The following is a 15,629-nucleotide window of genomic DNA, read 5'->3' on the forward strand; positions in this document are numbered from 1 at the left end:
CTTGACACTGAGCCATGCACTTCTGTTTCCTTTTAGTTTGATCAAAAGTGCCTCATGTGGCATCTTATTGAAACCTTTTAGAAAAGTTTATAATATGCAGCTCAATGATATGGTGCTTTAATTGCTTGCTAAAAGAAATCTTACCCTATTAGTAAAACATAATCTGTATGTGTTTTAGATGGGGGAGATTTTTTTTACTAATACATCCTTTCTTGGCATGTCTTGCTTAATCTTTATTAGTAATATGTTTCTATTAATTTTTTTTATAATATAGGACATTTGCCAACTTACAATCTCTAATCTTCCAGTCTCAAATTTCACCAGTGTGCAGTGTTTTTTGAAAAATACACATCAAGGGTTTATACAGTATACAGGTCAATCCTGTTATAGCAAATACTGAAGTAATGAAATTTTCAGAATAACAGATACTTTTTGTTAGCCAGAACAAACGTTCATACAACAAGTTAAAACAAATTTCATTTTACTGAAATGTAAATTTCAGTTTAATTATTTTTTTCTCAAATTGGTGAGTGACCTGCAAAGAAGATCTCACAGACATTGACATTGATTTGAGTAAGGTTGCAAGCCGCGGCAGACAGAGTTAATTGGTGGAATCTTGCTGCCCAGTGTGACCAATGGTGCAAGTGGGACTTACCCATGCTTTTTGTTATTAAAACATTTTGCATTATTATTTTTTTTTATCTCATGTCACACTTTCTTAATATGGTATCTATGATTACATTTTTTTTTCTTTTTATATTGTGACTATGTGGGTTGGCTCCACACTACTAGTTCCTTCCAGAAGCCTCTTGAACCCACCACTGTCGATTTTTAAAATTACAGAGATGAGCCAGGGAAATGAAGATGCATATGTCCAGACAAGGTGTAGGTACAAAGTACTTTTGTTAAAAACCATTTCAAAAGCAAACCGTGCTCAAAGTGCAGTGCAGACAAATCTTTTGCAAATATATGATCCAATAAAATCCATGGTGTTCACTGGAGGTTTAAAAATTCTGAATAAATATCCATAAAACCCAAGGTTAAAACAAGCCTTGAAGCCTGGAAGTAGTCTTCTAAAATCTCTTGTTCCAGAGTGCATCCCTTTTATACTTGCGCCTATCCGGCTTATCCTATTTTGATCTCACAGCATGGAAAGACATCCTCCAACAGGAGGAGACACCCTTCGGTTGTGGCTTATGTTCCATGGGGCACCGCCAACACTCCACCCCTTTGATCTCTCTGTCATCTTCGCCCTTGCCGGGAGGGCATGGGGGTTGTCCCTCCGGAGTACTCTTGATAATCCTGCTGCCAACACCCCGCCCCCTCAAGCACCAACCACACAATCCTCTCCCAGGCTTACATTCCCATCCACATGCTGCTTCCCTTTTTGCACCTTACTCGCTCTAGCCCTTCTTCCTCCATCTGTTAACCTCCTCCCTTTCTTTCTCTTTGTTTCCTTTCCCTTCCGTCCCATGCAAGCTCCTTTTATCCTGCCTCTCCTAATTGAGTGCTGGTGTGAAACTATGCCCCTCCCTTAGAGGCAATAATGAGGCACCTGACTGATGCATGCGTTTGCACGTGCCCTCTCCATCAGCCAGGCACTCCCAACGACCCCTGGAGCAAAGCACATTCACAGTCGCCCGATTAGAGCCCTACACCTCCCAGGATGCGATTATTTACGATTAGCATAGTGCCACGGACCACTTATCACATATATAAATGAATTGCTGCAGCATTTTGTCCCACGTTAAGGAGTAATGTTTTGGCATGTAAATGGTTTAGTCTTTACTTGATTTTTTTATATTGTAACAATACTGAATCATTAGCTTAGTATTTTCTTCTGCTCCATCTTTACTAGGCTGCACCAGCTCTTATAGCTCCTATTGTCCTTTCACCCATGATCTTTCAGATGACTTCAAAGGCCATGTTACAAAGACTGCACCCCAGGTACCTGCCCTTCATGAGGAAGAACATGGTCTTGTATGTTCCTTTCATGAACCACGTATATCCTAGTAGCCAGGAATGAGTTTTCATATTTGTCATTTTCTCCCTATCCTTCATTATCTCTTTAAGGGTTATGTTTGCAAGCAGTTAGCAGGGGTGACTAGGCCTCTTAGTGTTCTTGGCTGTTGTCTCTCTTTTAGGTTAATATTGGTGCTGCTGCTTAATGGTTTTTTTTTTTTTTGTTTTTTTTTATGCAAAGTACATTTACAGGGCACATTGCTGCAGTTATCTTGCACTTCTACAGTAACATTGTTTCTTCCATTGTGGACAGAACTCTTTCATGGCATTATTTTTGTTCCCCCTTTCAAAAATATGTACTGTATATTGCTTTTAGCTGTACTTTATTATTTTATTTATTTTGCTCTATTGCTAAATGTAATACTTGGTTAATTTTATGGTTATACTGTATAGCCAATATAAATAACACATTTGTATTATACCTGTGGTATCTTTGTAACTTTACCCTGGTTCTGTTTTAGTCTTTATGACCGGTTTCTACTAGCCCTGTCTCTTGTTATTAAATTGTAGTGTTTGGTAGCAGATGCCTAGACTATAAAACTCTTGAGTTAACTAATCCATTTCGAAGCATTACCTGCATGACTGACTTTGGAAAGGGAATTAAACATCTCTCTTTATGTACTTTACACTTTCTGCTGAAAAACACACATTTGACATCTCTTGATTCAGTTAACACTTAGTTTGTGCATATGACATTAAATCAGAATTATTCTTGTCAATTGCACCACTACAAACTAATCATAAATTTCCTTCCTCACTAAAAATCTTACTCAGTCTATGATGCATTCATATAGTATGTAGATCATCAATCAGCCACAACAATAAAACCACTAACAAGTGAAGTGAACAACATTGATTATCTCATAGCACCTGTCAATGGGTGGGATACATTAAGCAGCAAGTGAATAGTCAGTTGTTGAAGATGATGTGTTGAAACTGGGGAAGACTGGGCAAGCATAAGGATCTGAGTAACTTTGAAAAGGGTGACATTGTGATGGATAGGTGACTGGAGCTGAGCTCCTCCAAAATGACAGGTCTTTTGGGGTGTTCCCTGTATGCAGTGGTTAGTGCCTACTAAAGGGGTTCCAAGGAAGGACAATTGTTGAACCAGTGACAGAGTCATGGGCACCCAAGACTCATTGAAGCATGTGGGAAGCAAAGACCAACCCGTCTGGACAGACATCTTTCTGTCATGTCCAGCAATAAGTTTTTCAGCAATTTGTGTTACAGTAGTTCTTCTAAGGGATTAGACCAATCTGCAGATTTACATACTTGCTGTGTTTTTGGAGTGACCCTGCTGATCCCTTTCCACTGCCAATAGTGCCTGCAGTGATCACGAGAGTATCAGAACTGGATGAAGGTGACCTGGTCTGGTGAATCATGTTTTTTTTTTTTGTTTTTTTTTTGAGATTATGTGGTTGGCCAAGTGCGTGTGAATTGTTTGCCTGGGCAAGATATGGCATCAGGATGTGACATGGGAAGAAGGCCACTGTGATGGTTTGGGAAATGCAGTAAAACCTTGGATTGCAAGTAACTTGGTCTGCAAGTGTTTTGCAAGACGAGCTAAAATTAATAAATTTTAACTTGATAAACAAATGAGGTCTTGCAGTAAGAGTAGTACGTGTACGCTTTATCCACCGAGCGTCACATGGGGATTGTGGATAATTGTCTCCCATGCTCGTTCTCAGTCGGTGTGCCTCACTCATATAGTCAACATCCGTATGAGCGTATACTGTTTACTATAGCATGGTGACCACATGTGTGTGCTGTAACGTGTGAGTCCAGTTGCAGGGAAATCCCAAATAATTTCAGAAACCTTAGTGCGTAAAGCATTTTTTAAAATTTTGTGGCCAAGTGTAGTGACTCTTCAGGCAAAAGCAACTGGCATTGGATAGGTTTCCTTGTTAAATTCACACAAAAAATAGATTCCAGTGAGCCAACAGATAGCAGTGATTCCGTTAGTTACAGTGAAAGTCGTCCTACACAATAACCCTCCTCCTCCCTCTCCGTCTCCCTCGCACCAGCCACAATTCTTTTCAAAGGTAAAGTGCAGGTTAATTTGTTTTAGGTATTTTTACTTTATATTTTGTATTAATCATTTTTATATAAATATTTGTGGGTTGTGAAATGAATTATCTAAGTTTCCATTATTTCTTATGGGGAAATTCGCTTTGATATATGAGTGCATAGGATTACATGCATGTTTCCGGAACGAATTATGCTCTCAAACCAAAGTTCCACTGTATTCTGTTGGGGAAAACCTGGGTCTTGGCCAAGGGACCTAATTAAAAATTGTTGTAGACCATTTACACCCCTTCATGACAATGCGATTTTCTGATGGCAGTGGCCTTTTTCAGCAGGATAACGCACCCTGCTACTCCACCAAAGTTGTTTGGGAATGATTTAAGGATTATGACAGAGGTTCAGTATGTTTTCTTGGCTTCCTAGTTCCCCAGATTTCTGTCTGCTTGAGCATCTGTGGGATGTGCTGGAAAAATAAGTCTAAACCATGGAGGCCACATCTTCAACTGACAAAACTTGAGGTATCTGATGCTTAACGTCTTGATGATAGATACCACTATTTTGGTGGCATAAGCAGGACGTACCCAATATTAGTCAGGTAATTTTAATGTTGTGGCTGATTAGTGTGTACTGTTTGTGTATTCACATTTTTTAATAGCTCCTATGTAAGCCTACACATTTTCACATTATGAAAGTCAGAGACAACTTAAATAGAAATACAGCTCAGTTTTCTACAGTTACTCCTTTACCCGAATGGACTGCTGCAAAATCCCATTATTGATTAAAGATTTATGTCAAAATTAGTCTTGTGCTTCCAGATCAACACCCCTGAAACAGTGTTTTAAACAATATTTCATTTCAGGTTGTTCAGATAATCTATAGAAATCAGCTTTGTATATAATATAGTTTTCCTTAGTCTGTGCCAGTTTATTCTGTATTCTGCATTTAGAAAATCTCCTTTGAAGGTAGGTACATCGGATAACCCGAGTCAAACTCACATTCGTTGGTCATGTCTTGGCTACAGTGGCAGCTCATAACCCTTCCTGTGCTGCTATGTTTGTGGACCTAAGAGGGTTCATCACCCTCTATTTCAAATCAAATCTTGTGAACCATTTGTGTTGACATTGCACATTTCCCCACTAATATCAATGGGGACTTTCCCCTGCTGTTCAGATTTCCCAAAACATCTCAAGAAGTGAAGATTAGGTCCATGGATAACACTAAATTTTTCAAGTTGATGGACTTTGACTCCCACAGCTTAATTTATTAAAGTAAAGGAAATAAGTCAACCTTGACTGAGACTACAATATAATCATTTGTTTGTTTTGCAGACAAAAAGACCTCTCTTTCAAAGCCAGAATCTGCTGCAGTGGCACGTAGTCTTTCTCTCAGGAGGGCTGTAGATAGTACTGAGAAGGAAGCTGCATGCTCGTCTGGTGAAGGCAGATCATGGCCTACAGAAGCCTTATCGATAACTGAAGGTGTGTATTGCTTTCAAAGAATCTATGTGTTATTAAATTATAGCGATTTGCAAGGTAGTTCACCTTTCAGATTACTAGACTATACTATCTACTTACCCACATTCACATAGTTCCTGTAATTGACCAGTAAATTCCAAGTTCGAATTTATGTGTGAATGAAGCTAGGATCAAGGATCTGAGCAAATTCCACCAACACTTTCCAAAGTTCCCAAGATTTATTTGGGTTTGCATGTATGTAAAATGTGTTTTAATAGGGAGTGACATTGCACGTTTACTTTATCAGCATGCCCATGTCGATCAAACACAGTAAGCTCTGCAGTCTTCTTGTGAGTTTACGCTGAAGGAAGATAACTAAATAAATATAGGTAAACAACATTCGATGTGGCATTTATATAAGTAACACATAAATGTTTTTCATATAAAAACCATTAAAAAACATAATCACAAACGGAACTTTGCACGATACCTTGGTGTGCTCTGTAGGCCCTACTGTTTCATTGAAGGACATATGTGTGGCAGATTCACTGGCAGGATGACTCCCAACCTCTTGCTGCATCCAAACGGTGCCATGTTTCACCTTTACACCTGGTGCAGCTGCGTTGTTCTTATGTGTGACTGGATGTTTCTTGCAGGGAGGGCTTCTGTTCTCTTTCTCTGATGTAGAATCCTCGTCTGAGTTCACCTCTGTTATAGCAAGTCTTTATTTGAAAACTAGCAGTGTCAGATCGGGGGAAGCGTGAACATGACTTAGAGAATAAAACAGAATAAAAAAAAAAAAAGAAAACCTTCACAAGTACCATAAATTTACGCTGGCTGTTACAGACTCAGATCAAATGAATATATTTTTTTCTATAATAACAATAAGAGCGGCTCAGTACTCAAAACAGGAAATGCAGGAAGGGCCTGGAATCAAACCCATAACTTCTTGATTATGAGTTGGCAGTTCTAACTCGATTTTCTTTTTCTTCGGTTATATTCTTGAATAAAAGAACACTTGTTTTATTATACCTTTTGTTAAAGTGTTTAATATTTGGACTTCAGTCTTCACACATTATATACTTCATGTCAACATCTTGTTGTTAGTACTATAGCATGAAAAAGTTTCTGTTTTAGATATGTGTTCAGCATTTCCTGCCTCGCATTTCCTGTCATCCTACATTTACTCAGATCGTTGTAGACATGGAACACACATGAAATGCATGTTTTCCAAATAGATATATTATTTACCCTCTACAATTCTAGTCACCTCGCACCCAGATAGACAGACTTGAGCTGGAAGAACTTTTTGTCCGACTTGAGCTGCATCGGTGGGAGATGGGATAGCAGGCTACTTGCTGCCAGTGCTTATCAACACATTTGCAAAACAGAACACGCTAACAGAGAGATGCAAAGGAATTTAAGGTGGCCCAGGATTGCAACTTTTTTCATAGGCTTCAGGAAATTCTAGTGTTAAGTGACCTTTTGCCAAGTCTCCTAACCTAAACTTTTCTCAGATGACTCAAGAAAAGAACTACACAATGGGAGCAGATTATACAGAGTATAATGCTTCAGCAGGCTCATTTAATGCTCAATTACCATTTCCTAGCCTCAGCAAACACATTTTGAAGTTTTATTATGCATTTGTTATGAGGGTGTACTTATTTTTCCCAAAACTGTTTTAACATTTTATTGTCTTGGATTGCAAATTTATGACATATTAGAAAACAGTGTACATCATGCCAAATCAAAACAAACAAACTGAAAATCGTTTTAACAGGTTACTAAAAAGGAAAAATCTAAATTGTGAGATTTTTTTTTTTTAAAAAAGTATTCATACCCTTTGTAAATAGAATTCTCACTTTGCTCAGGTGCAGTCTGTTATGTTACCATTGCCTCTTATGTGTTGATCGTCTCCATCTGTATAGGAAATGGGTGGATCACCTGTTTTTTTTACTTTTAATTTATGAGAATAAATACCACCTCTCCATTTGAGTTTCGTAAGTGTGCAAAAATGAAAAGCAGATTTTGGCATACTGGCCTTAGAGGCAGATTTTCAAAGAAAAAGCCATATTTGAAACTCAAATAAAACTTTAGAATTGTCCAGTAGTTCGTCTTCTGATGCATGTTGAAAAGGCATTTTAACCTTTGTTTTCTATGACATTGATAGTTGGTATAGACTGTTTAAGGAAGCAGCCAATCAGGACCAGAGAGGTGTCTGCTTCTGAAATTATGGACTCTGATGTACGTATCCTCTTATGCAGTTGTGCATCTTGGTCTTCCTCTCTTTACTGTCCTGGTTAGATTCAGTTTGCTTTACTCTCTCAGCACAGTAGTGGACACCTTTGCATGAAATTGTCTTTTGCTTGGTAATATATTACATAGAATAACCTTTTAGTTTTGCAGAACCACAATAGATGTGTTTGTAGAGAAAGGTGTTTTTGTTTTGGCTATTTTTCAACCCACAGCTGAATTATATGGATGCCAGTTCCTTGCAATCCAAGTAAAGACCATGTATCCAGCAGAGAGTGCTCTTTCTCCCTGGAATGTGTTTCTTGATGCAGAATTGACTAGAACCCAAATACTATACCTTCTGTACCCAGGCGGGAAATAATTATAAGAGAGAGAAATTACGACACAAAAAGAGACGTATTTAATTTGCTTTAACAGGTAACATTCATTCCCGGAAATATAATGCATAACCCTGTATACATATTTAGGACAGAGAGAAACATTAGGACATCTTGGCTAAGTGGCAGAATGCTGACAAAATCAGATGTCCCATCCAGCAGCTGGTAATGTCGGCGGTATAGTCGCACATGTCACATCATGCTGGATCTTCATCATTCTAAACACTCGCATAATTACATATTCGTAGAATTCATGTCAGAATTGGCTGGTTATCAGTGACTTTATAAACTCCGGGTTCTGTAACCATATTGATTACGCAGCCCTTTATTTGCAATGGTGATGGACAGGTTGATAGACGAGATTAGGCAGGAGTTCCCGTGGACTATGATGTTTGCTGATGACATTGTGATCTTTAGTGATAGTAGGGAAAGGTTGAGGAGACCCTGGAGAGGTGGAGATATGCTCTAGAGAGGAGAGGAATGAAGGTCAGTAGAAACAAGACAGGATACATGTGTGTAAATGAGAGGGAGGTCAGTAGAATAGCGAGGATGCAGGGAGTAGAGTTGGCGAAGGTGGATGAGTTTAAATACTTGAAATCAACAGTACAGAGTAATGGGGATTGTGGAAGAGAGGTGAAAGAGAGTGCAGGCAGGGTGGAATGGGTGGAGAAGAGTGTCAGGAGTAATTTGTGACAAGAGTGAAAGGGAAGGTCTACAGGACGGTAGTGAGACCAGCTATGTTATATGGGTTGGAGATGGTGGCACTGACCAGAAAGCAGGAGACAGAGCTGGAGGTAGCAGAGTTAAAGATGCTAAGATTTGCATTGGGTGTGACGAGGATGGATAGGATTAGAAATGAGTACAATAGAGGGTCAGCTCAAGTTGGACGGTTGTAAGACAAAGTCAGAGAGGCGAGATTGTGTCGGTTTGGACATGTGCAGAGGAGTGATGTGGGGTATATTGGGAGAAGGATGCTAAGGATAGAGCTGCCAGGGAAGAGGAAAAGAGGAAGGCCTAAGCGAAGGTTTATGGATGTGGTGAGAGAGGACATGCAAATGATGGGTGTAACGGAGCAAGATGCAGAGGACAGAAAGATATGGAAGATGATGATCCGCTGTGGCAACCCCTAACGGGAGCAGCCAAAAGAAGAAGACATCAGCACTTACCAAAACAACCTGCTTGTGTCCTTCACAGGTTTTCTGCCGATGTCCCTAACCTGACTTACAGCTGTCATTTGTCTGTCTCCTGGCAGAGTCAGTCTCTCTCTCTCTCTCTCTCTCTCTCTCTCTCTCTCTCTCTCTCTCTCTCTCTCTCTCTCTCTCTCTCTCTCTCTCTCTCTCTCTCGCGCGCAGCAAAGTCATGGGTATATATTATTTAATTTAATTGGATGGTTTCTTGATATATATTTTTTTAAAGGTATCTTTCTATCAAAAATTAATTTCTGGGTGATTCCCAGGTTTTCAGTGTTAATGTACTAAATATTAAAAAAAAAATAAAAAAAATACAAGATTTTCTTGATCTGTGTTGGTGTTATATAAAAATGTATCATAATTTAAACTTCTTTAATAAGATCTGGAAATTTTAAAATAAAGGAGCAGAGATGTGCAGGTTTTGCCAATACTAAAGATAGATTTCTCACCAGGTGCCACAAAGCCTCGCAGTTCACATAGCTCCCCTACAGCCCTTCGTAGCGCAAGTCCATGTGAAAAACCATCTACCACAAAACACGAAGACCAGTCTTATGGAGCCACTGGTACAGACATTTTTGGAATTGCTGGCCTCAATGGAATTCTGCACCTGGACAAACTTCATAGAGTTTCAAATGCAGGGTATGTACTGAAAGTGTTAGGTGTATGCAGCTCAGAAGTACTGTATGTAGTCTTTATTTGATCTTGACTCAGAATCTTGGAGATGAGACTTTATTGAAACAAAGCTCTCAAATTTCAGTTAACTCAAGTGAATTTCAGGGATTTGTTGCCACATAGTTGACTAGATTCCTTTATAACTGTATATTGTCTGGTTGGCTATCCAGCATTTCTCTTTAGAATAGTGCAGGAGTATATAAATAGAATAGAATGTCTTACACATTTTTCCTTTTATGGACTCAGGTAATTGCAAGTGAGAACACTGAATAGTTATTATGTTAAATTACTAAATTGATTATGCTGTCTGCATTTTTATCAGCATTTTGTTTCTGGTTTGATTTAAAGGTCAGGGCTGTTAACGGATGGTAACTTGGACTGTGACCGAGAGGGAAGCAATGGCATTCAAGAATCACTGCTAGCACTTTCTGAGAGAAGTTCAAGGATGGAAGAGGGTATGATATATATAACCCCAAAAACCTTTCCTTTGCTTTTTGTGAATCTATCTGCACAGCAAACATTGATAACTGGATAATGTGTTTTTGCTGCTCAGGACTTGGAGATCGATGTTTTTTTTTTTTTTTTTCATTTACCATTTAAGTACATTGACCTTCTTCACAAACAGGACTGATGTGTCAAAAACAAGTTCTTCATCTTTTACCTGGGATGAGCAGTGACAGCGAAATTGAATGTGATACTGAGAATGAAGAAGACAGTGGTGCCTCGGAGTCTCGGGCATTGCACTATGATGCTTCGCCACCAGTGCCAGGTAAACTTAGTCAAATCTGCTATGTATTTTTGTACTCCTATAAAGATGTTGTTCTGCTCTTTATTCATATAGAAGTGTTTAAATAGTAATAGTTACTCATACTGCTGCTCATTATTTATTTAAATTGTTTAAACAATAATTCTTATTTTGTTCACTCTGTTTCTTGTATATGTATGCATATCCTCCGTGTAGAGGACCAGCAAAACACTGAAGATACAAAGTTCAATGATGGTGCTGCTGCAGCAGAGAGGTAAGAAGAGCAATGTGATTGCCCAGAAGGGTTTTTGTATTACTATTTATTTTTTGGCTGTTTTGAGACTTGTATTTACTACTTGTGCCCCAACTTTTATATTTTTGGACAGATGAGACTGAAGGTCATGAAATGAACATGAGTTCACTGGTGACTAGCATCTCTTCTCTGGAAATGCAATTTTTTCCTGGATTTTTGTATGTATTGTCTTTTAAATGTGTTGTATGTATGCATCAATAGATATAAAAAAACAGCCTGTATTTGCTGCATTTTGTGTACATTATGTCTTTGGATCTGGAGGTCCTGTTGAGTACATTTTTTAATTTTTTTTAATAATTATAGAGATTAAATTTATAAACTAATTTATTTTCAAACAATGTGACTGAAATAGGCCCTTTTTGCCATGTTAATGTGTGGTTATGTGAAAATGGGATTATATTATTCCATCTTCACTTTATTATACTGTGAAATTGCAACAGTTTGAGTGCTATCAAGTTATGCTGGGGAAACCTATTTGCAGTCTTATAATATTGCACACTCGGGTAAAAGTAAAGTAAAATGAACAGAGGGATGGATGCCAAGGAATAATATTTTTGGATATTTTACAAGGCATGCCCAGATTTGCTTCATCCTTTTAAATATGTTGCATCCTCTGTGTACAGCATGATATGTCTTGATGTAGGTGGCTTTGAGCAGAACAAGAACAAATTCAACTGGTCTGTTTTGAAAGGAGTGCAAGTAGAATATCTTTTTGATCAAAGCCAGTTAATGATGGGTGTATATTCTCTTGCTTTTTTCCCCTCTTTGCCTTAGTTTGCAGAATGCCCAACACCTCCATCCTCCACCTTCTTTATCACCCCCCCCCAATCCTCCTTTAACCAACAATTGAATTGCGCATTAAGAAATAGATTTTGCTCCTTTTAAAGCTGAAATCATGAATAGATTATAATGCTGGAAAGTGTAATGTTTTCCTCTTACCTGTGGATTTCAACATACTGAAAGAAAATGAACAGACCAATCCAAACTCTGTAAATAAGCTTTTGAACTGTTTGCATTTTAAACTGTAATGGGAATTTTTGTGAATGTTTACTTTTTGTTGTTATATGCTAATAAAAGAACTAAGTTAATTTAACTAATGTGTGTTACATTGAACTGTGCAAAGTTTTATTGGCAGTTCTGCTGATTTGAGGCTGGATCTCCACCTTGTGCTTTTGTATGAAATCATGAAGAATGTTCTTTTGATGTGTCCCATTTTTTGGTCTTTGGTTATTTGTGACCTAAAATTGAAGTGCAGCAGAGCAGGTAAATTAATGGAAAAGTAAGTGATTAAAGTATTTTAATAATAAATATATGGCAGCTGCTGCTTTCATGTAATTAGCTTAAAGCTAGTATTTCTTGCACAGCTCACAAGCAGGGTTCCAAATAACTATGTTTACATGTCTTTGTGTTGTGGTTTTATATACATATGGAAGTGAAGGTCTGTTTGCATATTTGTAGCTGAAAATCCACAAAGGGAGACAATGAATCGCATATCATAAATTTTATTTTTTTTTTATTCCTAAGCTTTGTTTGTACCAGGAATCATCAGATACAAATGACAATATATATCAAATATGGAGGGGAGGAGATGTGTGTGGTGTGGAGGGATGATGAGATGGGGTTCAGAGGTTGTTGGTCATAAAGTCTTACTCATTATGCGCTATATAAATGTAATGAATTATTATAATATTATTATTTATTATTATTATGTGCATGTTCTTTTTTTCAAGCCTGCATATGATGGGTTCATGTTCAAATGTCGTCTGTTAATGGCGTTTTCATTAGATTTCAAACAGTTCTCTGGCACTTTTAGCATTGGCCTTGAATTTTACTTGCACTGAGTCCCATTCAAATGTGTGTCCAGTTGAACTTGTATGTGTGTAAATCAGAGACCGTGGGTCCTTTCTTCTGACTGCATTGCAATGTTCCTGTATACATTTGGCAAGTGTTTTTGATGTTTTTCCCACATATACCACTGGACATGAATCATATGGTATGCTGTAAACTACGTTCTGTGTCTCTGCTGCCGGTTTCCTTTATAATAGAGAGATAGATATAGATAAATTACTGTAATCTGTTAAATTGTCAGATGTAATCTTGCAGGAAGAGTGGCTTTGCCATCTTAAAGTGTTTGAATCTTAATTCAAAAGCACAAGTCTCATTGAATGAGCTCCCCAGGCATTCATGAAAGGATTTTTCTGGATTGGTTTATTTAAGAAGATACAGTGTAGGGCCATTAAGCCGCGGTGATTGGGGTCCAAACTGCTTAACCGCAGCTTAGGTGGTCCGCAGCTTAAATATTTTTTGATAATGCATAAATTACAATAAATAATGAAAAAATAAATGTTTTTTGATCACAATCCTTTCTCACGTGTTGACCCGCGTGTCACCATTTTGAAAGTAGCGCCGTAGTCTCACGATCGCGATATTGCGTGCTGCATATTAAATCGTGATTAACGGTCTTGAAATTAATAATAAATTATTATTTGAGAATAACAAAACATATCAAATACATTTAAATCCTTTTATTTCACATCTTTTCATAAAAATTACTAAATATTTATTCGTAACATTGCATGGCACAATACAGTATTAAAATAGTAATTATTTGACATGTAAACGAAATCACACGCAAGCACTTTTATTACCATCACACATTAATACATTAACAATGTTATAAACATTTTAATAAAATTTTTATTTTTTTTATTTCCAATATAAAATTAAACATACAGTAATAGTTGTTATTACACAATAACAAGTTACAAACAATCTTTATTTTTTAGTAAAATACGAGCTGATGTCAGCTTGCTTCTTGTTCCTAGAAGCTCTCATCTTGGCATCTCTTATGAGAGACTTCAGCTGTAGTGTCTTTACTTTATCCCCCACACGCTCGTAGTACTCTAAGGCCACTTCAAGTCCTTTAACTGCATCATCAGCGGTTCTAGTTGGAGGTACTGGGACAGGATCTTCTTCTTCTTCATCTTCATTGTGGTTTTCTTCAGCTAAAATGGAGGATGCTATTGGGATGTCATCATCTATGGTGGACCATGCTGCAAGGATTTCTTGTACTGGTACGCTTGAGTGGACAGCCAACATCTTCTGTTCTGCCTCCCGTACTTCTGGACTGAAACCTAGGAAGTCTTCCTCTTCGTCGTCTTCAACAGTAGTGGGGTTCTCTGTGATGGGACCTCCAAGGGCTTTAGTCCAACAATTTTGAATTGTTTCAGGCTTGATTGCTCCCCAGGCTGACTCAGACAAATACAGTGCTTCTTTAATTCTTACAGTCCTCAGGAAAATAGGGACACTCTTTTCTTCTTCAACCATGGACTTTATCATCTCCCGTCTATAATTGGCCTTGAACACAGAAATGATGCCTTGATCTAGGGGCTGAATCTTGGGCGTTGTATTCTTTGGAAGGTAATAAACGAAAATCTTGCCATCTCTGGACTTCAACGTCTCTGCAGGGGGGTGGGCTGGACAGTTGTCTAGAAGTAGGCATGCTTGTGGTTCCATTCCCTTGCTTTTAAGGTGCCTACAGACATCGGGGATGAATGTCTGGTGAAACCACTTCTCAAAAATTGCTGCTGTCATCCAGGCGTTCTTGCTGTGATCGTAGTCCAGTGGTAATGATGACATGTTGATGTTGTGGAAACATCTTGGGGATCCAAACTTGCCAATACAAAGAGGTGTTAGTTTGTGATGACCCATCCAGTTACAGCAAAATAACATTGTCACCCTGTCTTTGATCTGTTTATAACCTTCTTTGCTGGTCTCGTCTTTCTTCATGGCTGAAGTCCTATCATGCAGTATTTTGTAGTAAAGGCCCGTTTCATCAGCGTTGTAAATCATCTCTTCTGTTAGCTGCTGTTCTTCTATGAATTGTTGAAATTTGGGAATGAACTCTTCTGCTGCTACAGTGTCTGCTGACTTAATCTCGCCATTGATCTTTACTTGTGAAATGCCGTGTCGCTGTTTCCACCTTTTCAACCAGCCACTTGAAACTGTAAACTCAGGATCTGCATCGGGACCATGAATTTCCTTGCATAATTTTTCTGCCTGCGCTTGAATGACTGGACCAGAAATAGGGATACCATTGTTTCTAGCCTCACAAAATGCATTAAAAGTTGCTTTCTCTAATTCTGGATCTTTTGCTGTTCTGGCTCTCTTGCGTCTTAAACCACCTTCATCAAGCTCGTCAAGAAATGTTCTTAATTTGTTTTCATCTTTGATTCATCCGCGTAGTGTTGACTCAGGTACCCCTAACTCTCTGCTTACTTTAATGCGAGTTTCGCCATTTTGTATTCTTTCGATGACATCCAGCTTTTGCTGAACATCATATGAAGCGTGTTTACGTTTATTACTCATGGCGTAAAAATTTTTAAAGCAAATATGATGTGCTCGCTATAGATTCAGAAACTGAAGTGATTTATGTTGGGTTTGTGATTCATATTTATACAATTTCAAGTTTTATCAGATTATTGAATTAAAAATAATACTTTAAATACGAGTCTATTTTTTACGGATTTACCGCGGATTAACTTTGTAGCATTGTAAGATGTGAATCGGTTACAATGG

General features: G+C 38.1%; 2 protein-coding genes across 5 annotated transcripts in view; one reads left to right on the plus strand and one right to left on the minus strand.

The window, feature by feature from the left end:
- trim37 (tripartite motif containing 37) overlaps positions 1 to 12,144 on the plus strand; it is a 65,623-nt gene extending 53,479 nt beyond the window's left edge. For 3 of the 4 annotated variants that reach the window (XM_028806953.2, XM_028806954.2, XM_028806956.2), the window contains exons 21-26: positions 5,376 to 5,525; positions 9,762 to 9,960; positions 10,342 to 10,448; positions 10,619 to 10,762; positions 10,955 to 11,012; positions 11,125 to 12,144. In XM_028806953.2, the coding sequence (XP_028662786.1) occupies positions 5,376 to 5,525; positions 9,762 to 9,960; positions 10,342 to 10,448; positions 10,619 to 10,762; positions 10,955 to 11,012; positions 11,125 to 11,128 (662 nt within the window). In that variant the 3' untranslated portion in view covers positions 11,129 to 12,144. The remainder of the gene's footprint in view (positions 1 to 5,375; positions 5,526 to 9,761; positions 9,961 to 10,341; positions 10,449 to 10,618; positions 10,763 to 10,954; positions 11,013 to 11,124) is intronic. The other variant, XM_051930814.1, reaches the window with a different exon arrangement.
- A 1,682-nt stretch (positions 12,145 to 13,826) lies between these two features.
- LOC114656551 (jerky protein homolog-like) lies at positions 13,827 to 15,419 on the minus strand. Its single transcript, XM_028808192.1, has 2 exons — positions 15,330 to 15,419; positions 13,827 to 15,245 (listed from the first exon to the last, which is right to left on the minus strand). Exons 1-2 carry the CDS (start codon positions 15,417 to 15,419, stop codon positions 13,827 to 13,829), a joined length of 1,509 nt encoding a protein of 502 aa, XP_028664025.1.
- Between the last annotated feature and the right edge of the window lie 210 nt (positions 15,420 to 15,629).

Source organism: Erpetoichthys calabaricus, chromosome 8 (genome assembly GCF_900747795.2).
Source record: "Erpetoichthys calabaricus chromosome 8, fErpCal1.3, whole genome shotgun sequence".
Classification (NCBI taxonomy): Eukaryota; Metazoa; Chordata; class Cladistia; order Polypteriformes; family Polypteridae; genus Erpetoichthys; species Erpetoichthys calabaricus.

What these genes read in the sequence shown, in the direction of transcription:
- LOC114656551 (XM_028808192.1), bottom strand. Translation starts at nt 15,419, where the DNA reads ATGAGTAATAAACGTAAACACGCTTCATATGATGTTCAGCAAAAGCTG. An exon ending in ATGGCGAAACTCGCATTAAA is followed by an intron (nt 15,246 to 15,329) that starts GTAAGCAGAGAG and finishes TTTCTTGACGAG; the next exon opens with CTTGATGAAGGTGGTTTAAG.